Source organism: Oncorhynchus keta, chromosome 29 (assembly GCF_023373465.1).
Source record: "Oncorhynchus keta strain PuntledgeMale-10-30-2019 chromosome 29, Oket_V2, whole genome shotgun sequence".
In the NCBI taxonomy this organism is placed as follows: Eukaryota; Metazoa; Chordata; class Actinopteri; order Salmoniformes; family Salmonidae; genus Oncorhynchus; species Oncorhynchus keta.
Window position 1 is genome coordinate 46835389 of NC_068449.1, and position 13459 is coordinate 46848847.

Sequence of the window (13459 nt, forward strand, 5' to 3'; positions counted from 1 at the left end):
CGCTCCTCTTTCAACACAGCTGCCAAACTAACCCTGATTCAGATGACCATCATGCTAGATTACGGAGACATAATTTATAGATCGGCAGGTAATCTTTCGGCCATCAGATTTGCCACCAATGCTCCTTATAGGACACATTACTGCACTCTATACTCCTCTGTAAACTGGTCATCTCTGTATATCTGTCGCAAGACTCACTGGTTGATGCTTATTTATAAACCCTCTTAGGCCTCACTCCACCCTATCTGAGATATCTACTGCAGCAAGTCACATTCTGTTAAAGGTCCCCAAAGCACATGCATCCCTGGGTCGCTCCTCTCTTCAGTTCGATGCAGCTCGCGACTGGAACGAGCTGCAACGAACACTCAAACTGGACAGTTTTATCTCAATATCTTCAAAGACTCAATCCTGGACACTCTTACTGACAGTTGTGGCTGCTTTGTGTGATGTATTGTTGTCTCTACCTTCTTGCCCTTTGTGCTGTTGTCTGTGCCCAATAATGTTTGTACCATGTTTTGTGATGCTACCATGTTGTGTTGCTACCATGTTGTTGTTATGTTGTGTTGCTGCCTTGCTATGTTGTTGTCTTAGGTCTCTCTTTATGTAGTGTTGTGTTGTCTCTTGTTGTGATGTGTGTTTTGTCCTATATTTATATTGTATTTATTTACATTTTTTAATCCCAGGCCCCGTCCCCGCAGGAGGCCTTTTGCCTTTTGCCTTTTGGTAGGCCGCCATTGTAAATAAGAATTTGTTCTCAACTGACTTGCCTCGTTAAATAAAGTTTAAATAAAAAAATATTAGAGCCGAATTGTAGAGTGACAGTGAAATGAACCAATCACCTTTTGACTTGCAATGGGTGGGACCATTTGAAATAAAAGTGACATGTCACTACTGACAGAGCCAATAGCGAGCAGAAGCCTAGTTTTACCACGCTTGAGCTAACTTTTGTTGCAGTGTGTAACAATGGTTGCGGCTGTAGCAGGTGTTATCAGGAGGATCTGGTGGATAATTTGTTAGCATCGCATTTTTCAAGACTAACTTTCAACTTTAAGTTAAATATTGGTGCAACTCGTCACTTCCTGTTGAACGCGGAGAGCTCGGTTTGTTGTTTTGGAAAGTTTTCAAAGTCTATTGAAAAAGTTTGGTTGTTAACTACCTTTTGATTTTGGACCCCGTGACGCGGTTGGCATCCCATGTATATGTACTGACATGTATGTGTAACTGATAGATGCACACACACTACATATGAATGTTTTTAAATGTATGTCAATTATAAAGTCTTTAATGTATTTTTTGTTATGTCAGACCCCTGTAAGACTAGCTGTCGCCTTTGGCTAATGGGGATCCTACTGTACTGCTGGGTTTGTACTCTTCAGTGCTAACAATATGTCAACCTGGGCCAGTACTGGTTTCAAAAGACCTGGACAGTTTTACAAGTCAGCTCTGCATCACCAAAACTCAACTTCACCACACCTGCGAGCTATGGTGAGTTCAAAAACATTTGGGGACACGAGTAGACCTTCAAAGTATTGGCACAGTGTTACAATGTGGCCGCAGTCATGGCCTCTGGTCTAAACGGAGTACAAGCAAAAGTCAAAGAAACAATATCACAGGCTCAGTTCATGCATTATTATGCCCACACTTTTAACCTGGTTATGTCACAAGGTGCTGCAAAGTTGAAAGAGAACGATTTTTTTTCAACTACATCTTTGCGTACTCTTACGCGCTGTTTGGGATTTTGCAGAACAAGCACAGGATCAACGACTTCTGCAGCACCACAGAGGGAGAAAGGTAAATTCTATTATATCTACAGACACATGGAGACGTTCACGTACGGTAGCAACACCGTGGGATCATTGACAACTTTCTCCCTCAGCTAGGAAATATAGCTAAAGTCAAGTATTTTATCTTATACATTCAAGGACCACGAAAGGCTCATGTTCCTTGTCCTCCTTGACCCACAACAGTTCCCCAGATGTAGTAAAACCTTACCCAGTGCTGTATTCTTAAGTCTTTAGGAAAGCTTTGGGCTCAACTATGATCTGTTGTGGCTCAACTGAACTCATAGTAATGTACTCCATGTCTGACTTCGAGGGTAGGATTCCGGCCAATCTTATCCATGTTCTCCGGCAGAAGAGGCTGAATGAGAGTATGTACCAACTGTATCTGCTTACCGGTCTGGTTTTTACCATTCCTGTGTCCACATTCTCCACCCTGAAACGGATCAAGACTTACTCTAGAAACACCACTGGACCGGCCTGACTGTGAGCTTTGGCTTTGATCTCAATTGAGAAAGTACTTCTCTCAGATTTAATATTTAAGGACAGCTCTAGACCTTTTCCACATTTTGTTGTTACAAATTGGAATTAAAACAGATTTAATTCTTTTTTTCCAACAATCTACACAAAATACTCTGTCAAAGTGGAAGAAAAATTCTAACATTTTTTAAAGATGAATGAAAAGTAAAATACTTATCTTGATTAGATATATTTAATACATGTTAGAATCACCTTTGGCAGCAATTACAGCTGTGGGTCTTTTTGGGTAAGTCTCTAAGAGCTTTGCACACCTGGATTGCACAATATTTGCCCATTATTTAATTCTTCAAGCTCTGTCATGGTGGTTGTTGATCATTGCTAGACAGCCATTTAAGTCAAGCTGATTTAAGTCAAAACTGTAACTAGGCCACTTAGGAACATTCAATGTTGTCTTGGTAAGCAATTCCAGTGTATATTTGGCCTTGTGTTTTAGGTTATTGTCCTGCTGAAAGGTTCATTTGTCTCCCACTGTCTGGTGGAAAGCAGACTGAACCATGTTTTCCTCTAGGATTTTGCCTGTGCTCTATTCTGTTTATTTTTAAATGCATTTCCTGAAATTCTACACAGTTGGACTTATATTGCTTCTCTTGAGGGATGTTTTGCTGTATGCTGTTTTATAGCTACTCTCATGCTATTCTTCACATTTTGCCATGATGATGATAGATTTTATTTTGCAGTTAAGCTAATTTCCTGCTACCAAGACCAAAGTAGGCACATTTGCTATTTAATGTGGCAAAACTATGGTAGAGTTGAAAAATGCAATAGAAACACATTGAACATTAAATTTAGCTTTCGGTAAATGAAAAATTAAGGGAAAAAGTAATCACGCACTGATTTTTATCCACAAGTCAGTTTGGTGGAAACACAATGCTGGTGGGAAAAATTGGCATATTTTCTTTATGCAGATTTTTGAATTTTCGCATGAAAATCTGTCGCCAATTTTGGGGAGATCTAGCTACAAAGTGTAATGAATTCACGCTCCAGAACAGTGGGCGAACGCAGCAGGCGGTGGCATTACCCCCCCCCTAACGATTTTTTGCGGACCGCCATAATACCATAGAAGAAGAAGTAAACGGAAGTGAACAGTGACCAAGAATCATTTCCACGTTAGGGTTTTGTGATTTCAAAGTTTTTTTTTAACACCCTGGAACTCAATATGACACATTTCACTACACAGCATCACATACCTACCCTAGGTAGTGTTTAGTTCACGTTGGAGACAAGACTTGGTGTCTTTATGTTACCTAGGTAACTCTAGCCAGCTAGTTGCTAACAATGGCTAACTGTAACGGTATGGTTTTTCACACTCAAATAGCCTCCATCATGGAGGTGCTAGCAAATGCAGCCGTAGCAGAGATCTGTAAAGTCGTAGACGACGACTATGCAGTGTTTCGTTTGGAAATGTCTCAAAGCCAGAAAGAAAATAGGGGATTGCGGAGGAAACTACAGCTACTAGAACTGAAGGTGGCACGGGAGCGCACAGAGAGGACAATGCGAGAGCGCGTTTTCGCCAGTCGTCCCAGTACTTTCAACATCCTAGACCGATACAGAGGAATGGCAAGAGGTACATTTTGCAAAGGCGTGGGTGCGCGGCCTGTCGCCGTTCTATAGCTATAGAACAGTGCCCGTCGCCTAGTTCCCCTCTGCACGTGTGACTTGTGTTAACGAGAATTGGGTGTTGGATAGTATTCTATAATTCCTCTGATTGCTGAGCTATCTTGCACAAAGATACAATATCGTATTCTAACCAGATTCCAGATTCTTCTTCTTACTGTATTTCCTGTTTACTAATTGAAAATAATGATGCATGGAACATAATCAATCTATAAATAGTATATCAAGAAGTTGAGAAGTGTTACCTTACATCCTGGCCAATTCTAGACAGTATCAATGGTATACAATATACTGTTGAGCATTGACAGTTGCTAACCTAACCACTTCTTTTCTCTCAATCGCTCTCTCAGATGAAGGACATCTGACTGGAGGTCACAGGAGCTTTGTGAAGGCAGCGGGAAACAATAAATGGAGAGATGACCAACCAATCACTGTTGATGAGAGGAGTGGAACCTCAACCCAGCATGTTGTCGTGATAGAGGTCAGTGCAATATTGTCACATTAAAATTACAGTACATCAAATGTGGCCAGTTCATTTCAGAAAGGCTCCCCTCAGCTATTCACTTGCTTACATGTACGTCCTCATTTATCTTCCATAGAGGAGCTTCTGAGGCTTCGCTACAGCATTGTTATCCAATAAAACTCATGTACCGGTAATAACCTCCTCTCTTCTTGTGTCAGTCTGCAGGTGCAGAGGCTACAGGTCCTGATGTGAAGCAGGAGATGACTGAAGTAGTGGAGGACCCACGGCACAGCGGAGACGTCCAGACTGGAGTGGCAGGGGAGCCCCCTGTAGCCACAGATAACCCCACCACCACCCCAGCGCAGTCCATGACCCAACGCAGCATCATGGAGGTCAGTGGAACACTGAACGCTGTCCTCAAGTTAGAGACTGACACCAAGACTTTAACTGTAACACACAGGCTCTTACATACAGAATCTGACCACAGATCAGACCCAGAGAGACTGGGGCTGGGGAGGCTAAGATGTCATCCAGAGCCAGAGGACAATTCATCAATCAATGGCAATATATTTGGAGTCTATTTAGTGACAAAAAAGTGGTTAATTACATGTATAAAATTACAAATGTTTCCCAATCTTTTTTTATATCTCTCAGATATAGGACAGACACTTCAGAACTAACTTACTTTAGATTTTCTTTGGAGGGGCTATCTGTTGTACAATGTAGTGAATCTCATATTCATTGTGTTTGTGTGGGCTAACATTTTAGGCCCAACATTTTATAAAAAAAAAATAATAATTGTGGGGGGTTCAAGGGGTCTTAAACTTCAAAATCAAATAGTACAATTATCCTTGGTATGGCCTTCTTAAAACATTTCCATATAGTTTAGTAGAATCCCTCCCACCCTGGCTTAGACTGTTATGGGTTAAACTGACAGGCTTTTCTTTAGAGGAATGGGGTGGAAACTACCACTTCTTAGAAGCCTGTTCCAAACTGTGGGCTTCCTGTATAGATCGGTGATGAGTGTGTCATTTTCTTTAGTGATCTGAATGCCAAGGAAGCTGACACTATTGTAATCAAAGTCCATGGTGAAATGAAATGATCATTTGATTTATTAAGAAACTCACGGAACATCAAGCTCAGTATATCAATACCAATATATCATCTATATAACATTGATATAGTTTGATCATGGATTAAAAAAAGGGATTCTGATCAGGGTTGGGAATGTGATCATGCTCTAAGCCAGTAGTTCCCAACCTTTTTCGGTTGTTGTACCACCAACTGAATTTTACTCTGCCCGGAGTACCCCTGAAGTGTCACCTCGTGTGCATTTTACCAGTAAGTCTATGGTCTCATGAGTCTTCTCAAGTACCCCCTGGGGTCCTAGTAACCTTGGTTGGGAACCACTGCTCTTGTCCCATATAAAGATTACCATAATTGGGTGCCATCGTACTCCCCATAGTGGTTCCATTTGTTTGTTAGAAAAAGTCACTTCTAAACGTGAAACAGTTACAGTGTGGCAAAAAAGTATTTAGTCAGCCACCAATTGTGCAAGTTCTCCCACTTAAAAAGATGAGAGGCCTGTAATTTTCATCATAGGTACATTTCAACTATGACAGACAAAATGAGGGGGAAAAAATCCAGAAAATCACATTGTAGGATTTTTAATGAATTTATTTGCAAATTATAGTGGAAAATAAGTATTTGGTCAACAACAAAAGTTTATCTCAATACTTTGTTATATACCCTTTGTTGGCAATGACAGAGGTCAGTCAAGACTGTAAGTCTTCACAAGGTTTGCACACACTGTTGCTGGTATTCTGGCCCATTCCTCCATGCAGATCTCCTCTAGAGCAGTGATGTTTTGCGGCTGTTGCTGGGCAACACGGACTTTCAACTCCCTCCAAAGATTTTCTATGGGGTTGAGATCTGGAGACTGGTTAGGCCACTCCAGGACCTTGAAATGCTTCTTACGAAGCCACTCCTTCGTTGCCCGGGCGGTGTGTTTGGGATCATTGTCATGCTGAAAGACCCAGCCACGTTTCATCTTCAATGCCCTTGCTGATGGAAGGAGGTTTTCACTCAAAATCTCACGATACATGGCCCCATTCATTCTTTCCTTTACATGGATCAGTCGTCCTCCCTTTGCAGAAAAACAGCCCCAAAGCATGATGTTTCCACCCCCATGCTTCACAGTAGGTATGGTGTTCTTTGGATGCAACTCGGCATTCTTTGTCCTCCAAACATGTCGAGTTAAGTTTTTACCAAAAAGTTCTATTTTGGTTTCATCTGACCATATGACATTCTCCCAATCTTCTTCTGGATCATCCAAATGCTCTCTAGCAAACTTCAGACGGGCCTAGACATGTACTGGCTTAAGCAGGGGGATACGTCTGGCACTGCAGGATTTGAGTCCCTTACTGGTAGGCTTTGTTACTTTGGTCCCAGCTCTCTGCATTCTGGGATTTGACCCCACGGGGTGAGATCTCCCCCAGATCGAGGGAGATTGTATGTCTTCCATTTCCTAATAATTGCTCCTACAGTTGATTTCTTCAAACCAAGCTGCTTACCTATTGCAGATTCAGTCTTCCCAGCCTGGTGCAGGTCTACAATTTTGTTTCTGGTGTCCTTTGACAGCTCTTTGGTCTTGGCCATAGTGGAGTGTGACAGGTGTCTTTTATACAAGGTGTCTTTTATACAAGTTCAAACAGGTGCCAGGTAGTGGAGGAGTGAGGAGGACAGTCTTTTTTAAAATTTATTTTAATTTGACCAATTTTTCTCCCCAATTTCATGGTATCCATGGTATCCAATTGTTGCTACTATCTTGTCTCATCGTTACAACTCCCGTACGGGCTCGGGAGAGACTAAGGTTGAAAGTCATGCGTCCTCCGATACACAACCCAACCCTGCTTCTTAACACAGCGCGCATCCAACCCGGAATCCAGCCGCACCAATGTGTCGGAGGAAACACCGTGCACCTGGCAACCTTGGTTAGCGTGCACTGCGCCCGGCCCGCCACAGGAGTCGCTGGTGCGCGCTGAGACAAGGACATCCCTACCGACCAATCCGTCCCTAACCCGGGCGACATGTGTAGGTCCCCATGGACCTACCGGTCACGGCCGGTTACGACAGAGCCTGGACGCGAACCCAGGGACTCTGATGGCACAGCTGGCGCTGCAGTACAGCGCCCTTAACCACTGCGCCACCCGGGAGGCCCAGAGGAGCCTCTTAAAGAAGAAGTTACAGGTCTGTGAGAGCCAGAAATCTTGCTTGTTTGTAGGTCACCAAATACTTATTTTCCACCATAATTTGCAAATAAATTCATTAAAAATCCTACAATGTGATTTTCTGGATTTTTTTTCTCATTTTGACTGTCATAGTTGAAGTGTACCTATGATGAAAATTACAGGCCTCATCTTTTTAAGTGGGAGAACTTGCACAATTGGTGGCTGACTAAATACTTTTTTGCCCCACTGTATTTGTGAGTAACATTTCTGCTAGGTCTCTGGTACATGAGGAGCTAGGCCAAGATTCTATAGGGCGTTTTTCAAAAAAGAAGCTAGTGGTCTCTTGTCCAATTTAGTGGGGTATTTATGTGTATAGGCTTTCAAACATCAAAACGGGCCACTGATATTAGCATTTTTCATGCATCATGTCCAAATCATCCAAAAGTGTGTCAAATTGATTGTGAAGCTCAACAAAGTCACATCTTTCCAATGACTTGAATGGGATTTGTACCACAAATGCTAAAACGTTAGCATGTGAGACTCGGAGGTTGTGACTTGGATTTGACTCGAATAATAGTGACTTGGTCCCTCCCACCTCTGGTTTAGAGACACAGACTGATCTGTCTAGAGGGGACTGGAACCAGTACAGTAGTAGTGTAAACTCAGAAGGGTGCCTAGATAAGAAAGGGGAGGGTCTGGTCGTAGATGAGGTGAAAGTGGAGGGTGACATTCCTCCCACATGGAATCCAGATAGTCACCTAGGAGACGGATACTCACAGGGCAGGGATTTCTTAGATTACAGTGAAAGTTTAGCGACAAATCTAAATGTTGCGACCCACTCCCCTTTATACACATTCAGCAATCGCGACCCAGTGTCCACATTGTTTCTTATTTTTAATCAGTTATTAAACTCAAACGACAGGGCTAAAGCTCAGGTTCAGGGAGGGGGAGCCACATCAGGCAACAGTAAAGAGAAACGGTTCCTCTGCATATTCTGTAACAAAGGCTTCAGCTGCTCCCAGAAGGTGGAGATCCACCAGAGTGTCCACACAGGGGTGAAACCCTTCAGCTGTACCCAGTGTCACATGTGCTTTACAGAGGCTGGCAGCCTGAAGAGGCACTAGAGGAACCACACAAGGGCGAAATTGTACAGCTGCCCCCAATGTGAGAAGTTCTCCCGCCAGCACCAGCTGAAGATCCTCACTGGAGAAATGCAGTTCGCCTGTACACACTGTGAGAAGAGGTTCTAAATAGTGGACCTATATTTACACACATCGTCATATTTATGTCCACCATGATGAGTTTAACAACAATGAAGTCATTCTGTAACTACAGTATAGGACTCATGTAGTGGGGATGGATATACACTCCATGTTGAAATGTTTATTATCTGTGTGTGTGTACGTACCTGAGGGAGTATGTCTGTTTAATCTGTATCACCTTTCTCTTCCAGGATGAGGGTCCAGAGGTGCTGCTGGTGAAGGATGAGGGTCCAGAGGTGCTGCTGGTGAAGGGTGAGGGGTGTGAGGAGGGTCTACGGAACCCTGAGGGGACCATGATCATGGAGGACAACCAGACTACACCTCCTCCTGAATCCACAGAGGAACCAGCTGAGTTGCACAGGACCACACTCAGTCTCGCTGAGGTGAGCCCACTGTAAACTACTGTCTGAATGGTATTAGGTCAGGATCTGTATCCACAAAGCCTCTCATTGCAGGAGTGATGATCTAGGATCAGTTTACCCTTTTAGATCATAATGAATAGGATTATATGGAAAGATCGGCACTTCTACTCTTAGACTCTTTGTGGATACGGGCCCAGTTCTTGATTAATTTTGTCTAAAGTGTGGGACCATGCCTTTGATCAAAGCATTAAATAAAGTGTCACGTAATCAAATCAACTAACACGTTTGCATAGTACACATAGCAATCCCTTGTTGCCCAATCAGAATATGCTCCATAGCAGGGTGCTCATATCAGATTTCTTGATCCAACATCCTCTCACTCTGTATCTCTTACAGCCAGTAGACATGGAGGATGGGAAGCCTGATCTGCTGCTAGTCAAAGAGGAGACAATAGAAGACGAACCAGAGAGCATTGACCTGCTGAGTGGACTAAAGAAGGGGGAGCAAGGTAAAGGAGAAATACATATAGCCCATTGTCTTACTTCAGCTGACGTCACTCCAACACCACGCTCATTCCTTCTCATAGTACCGGTTTCAATTCAAGTGCCAATGCCGTTTATCAAACTCCAGGTGGTGCTTTGGCCAGATGACTTGAAAATAGAACTCTTTGGCGTCGAAAAAATGAAAAATGGAAGCATATGCAAAAAAAACGTACCTCATACCTACGGTAAAATATGGTAGTAGAGCTTTGATGTTATGGGGCTATTTTGCTGTTCCTGTTTTTGCTGTATCTTTATCAGCGGTGCCAATAATTTGTAAAGTCTATTTTGTAACCTCTTCCTGTAGATGGTTGGCTGGAGGCTAACAGTGGAGACTGGATGGCCATCTTGGATTCCCAAACCCAGACGAGTACAGCCAAGGGCTCCAGGGATAACATCAACAAGCCGGCATGGACCAGAGGCGACATAGTGGCGGCCAGTGGATGGGACAGCGTCCTTAACTCTGGGCTGGGGAGCATTGTTCAACATAACCAGAAACTGACAGTTGAACACAAAACAACATCTAAACTTAATCTCCATGACAACATACTAGTTGAAACCAGGGCAAGGTGTAGATTTAGTCCGCTGGGATGGGGAGGTATCCGTATGAGAACAGACACAGACTCGGCTAGCAATTCTCCGTCCTGCTCCTATAGTTGTGATTCGGAGAGACTGATGGCACCTCAGGTTAATGCCCTAACAGGTTCTGCCTTCAGCCTTCCTTCTAAAGGATCTATCAACTTGAACATTGACCCTGCGACAACACAGACACTCTCTGGCCTTCGTCCTCCTCACACTCTCCTGTTAAACCAGACTTCAGACAATGCCAATGCCTCAACACTTAATGGCTACACAAGTCCATTGACAATTGACAGTAGTAGTAGTATCGCTATCAGCAGATCCAGTGGCAAAGAGAAGCGCTTCCCATGTTCGTTCTGTGGGAAAGCCTTCAGTTTCCCCAAACAGATGGAGATCCACCAAAGGATGCACACGGGGGAGAAACCATTTGGCTGCCAGCTGTGCCGGGCCAGTTTCTCTCAATCGTCCAACCTGAAGAGGCACCAGAGAGTCCACACAGGGGAGAAACCCTACAGCTGCCCCCAGTGTGAGAAGAGGTTCTCCCGCCAGCACCAGCTGAAGATGCACCTGAAGGTCCATACAGGAGAGAGGCCGTTTGCCTGTACACACTGTGGGAAGAGGTTCTCAGAGAGGAGCTACCTCAGGATACACCAGCAGAAAATGCACACGGCACATGTATAGAGTATAGAGAGACATGTAATGTAATACTAGTTAGTTTGTAGTTAATTCTGTTGGTAATGGATGTATCGGGAACTGGATGAGGTGAACTGAGGAAAGAATGAGTATGTTGAGGCCGAGTAGATGATATGGTGATGGATGGTGGGAAAATGCTTCACTAATGAAGTGACAAACTTTGTCTTTAGGTGTTTTATAGTGAGATAATGATAGTGCCTTAATTCATGATGTATTGAAGCTGTGTGTAATATTGAACCATTTCCAAAGTATTCTATAGTTACATCAAAGCGAAGGTACTAGATTTACAGAAAAGGTCAATTGTGAGAAGTTTTTCTACTTGTCATGTATCGTTTTGTGCAATACATGTGATTTGTAATGCTATTTGTTTAAATTAAATATTAAATTGACTCTGCTGACTGACCTGATTATTTTTGTATCATTGCAGAGACTGAGTTTGGACTTTTAAAAAAAACTAAAATTGCTCCATATTGTTATTGCTTGGCAGGAAACTAAGTGATACTGGCAATAAACTTTTCCTTCTCCCTTAACCTGACGTCAACCCCTTTCATCACTAATCCATGGTTCTCTCCCCTGATCAATGCTGCCACGTGATTGTTTTCCCGGCACTCAGTACATTCCAAGCTTGATTGCATCCACCATATACCTTCCTCCTACAGATAACCATTAACCTCTGGTGTAGCCCCTCGGCTATAGCACCCCTCAGGTCTCTATTATAACTAATTATTAACATTTAAAGCTCAGATATTCATACCCATCATTAGGTACAGGCTTGACTGTGGTTAGCATTTTATAACATGTCATGTTTCTGTGTACAGCAAAGAATGTCTTATAAACCTTTATGCATTTCTGTATAATCTTTGTAGTTTCCAGTCCATGAAGATCTGCTGATATCCGGTGTTACTGGTTGGAGAGACTGGACGTCTGAGGTGGCCCCGGATCAGGAGCAGTTACTCTTCCTTCCTGAGTCAGGACCCAACCAAGAGGGACAGAGACTCAACCACACAATACAACCGGTGGACTGAACAACCTGGTGGTCATCAGAGAGACAGAGGCTCCAGTCAGGGATCCAGTCTGCAGCCCGGACCCTTCTCTTCACAGTCTCAGCGCAGGGATGGAGCAGGGTTTGGGGCTGATAGAGATAGACCCTCCTGTTCCTGTGATACAAAAGCACAGTACTCCTGTTTAACAGAGCAAGTCACCCTGGGCTTCAGCCTTCACAGATAGTGGTGGTAGTCTATCAGCAGGTCTGTCTTCTCCTTCAGGGTTTCATCTAATGCCTGGTGACTTGGTTCATAGAAGGTCTGGACCTGGATCTAGGCTTCCTCTGTTACCCCACCAATACAGACAGGGTCAGAATGGGTGTTCATCACAAGAGGTGTCTAGTTTATAACACAGCACACAATCCCATCAACACCCAAACAATGGCTCAAGAATGGAGGTCAGAAAACGTCCTCTGCTGTCATTGGGTCACAAAGTGGGAGGCCGAGTATTAGGACGGATTCAGACAAGCCGGCTCATGCGAACTATGTGAAGAGGCACCAGACTGTTCACACCAAGGAGAGGCCTTTCAAGTGCAAACTATGTTACAAGAGCTTCTCCTTCCTGACTAGCCTTATCAGATATAGGAGTGTCCACCAAGAGGGGAAATCGTAGCAGTGTGGCTTGATATGTATGCAGAGGATGTTTGGGAACTATTCTTAGGCTAGAACAAGGACAGTTTAATATTGATGGAATAAAGTCATTATTTTGTACTCTATTCTTGCTAACAAAGAAGTCTATTCAGCTTGAAATACCGTGATCATGAATAGGAGTTTGTAATATGCAAGTACCGGTTTTCAATTAACATACGCTCGTTGAGCTGACGTCAGCCAATAAGATCCTTGCTCTTCAGTAAACGGAAGTAAACAGTGACCAAGAACAAGTTCCCCGTTAACGTTTTTATTGTTATTTAGATGTTTCTTAAACACTGGTACTCAAAATGATTAATTTAACTGCACAGTAGCTTACTTAGTGTTTCATTCGCTTTAGAGACGACTCGATAGGTGTTCTGGTAACGCTAGTTAGCTGCTAACAATGGCTAACTGTTTGGTTTTTCACACTCAAATAGCCTCCATCATGGAGGTGTTAGCGAATACAGCCGTGGCAGATATATGTAAACTCGTAGACGACGACTATGCAGTGTTACGTTTGGAAATAATTCAAAAGCCGGAAAGAAAACGGGATTGCGGAGGAAACTACAGCTACTGGAAATTAAGGTGGTACGGGAGCGCGTCCTCGCCAGCCGTCTCAAGATTCACGGCGGAATGGCAAGAGGTAAATTGTGCAGAAGGGCGGGGCTGTCGCACGGTTTCCCCCTGCACACGTATTCAGATGTGTAACTCAGAATTGTGTCTGTC

General features: G+C 43.4%; 1 protein-coding gene across 6 annotated transcripts; it reads left to right on the forward strand.

The window, feature by feature from the left end:
• Positions 1 to 913: 913 nt before the first annotated feature.
• On the forward strand, positions 914 to 11455 carry LOC118361877 (Krueppel-like factor luna). Of its 6 annotated transcripts, none has more exons than XM_035742088.2 (9): positions 914 to 1211; positions 1306 to 1485; positions 1745 to 1791; positions 2100 to 3882; positions 4283 to 4413; positions 4614 to 4787; positions 9079 to 9270; positions 9646 to 9976; positions 10096 to 11455. In XM_035742088.2, exons 4-9 carry the CDS (start codon positions 3594 to 3596, stop codon positions 11046 to 11048), a joined length of 2070 nt encoding a protein of 689 aa, XP_035597981.1. In that variant the 5' UTR covers positions 914 to 1211; positions 1306 to 1485; positions 1745 to 1791; positions 2100 to 3593; the 3' UTR covers positions 11049 to 11455. The 6 variants fall into 6 exon arrangements, with proteins under 6 accessions (XP_035597981.1, XP_052341204.1, XP_052341203.1 ...); XM_052485244.1 differs by having other exon boundaries at positions 9646 to 9757; XM_052485243.1 differs by having other exon boundaries at positions 9109 to 9270.
• The last annotated feature ends 2004 nt before the right edge of the window (positions 11456 to 13459 follow it).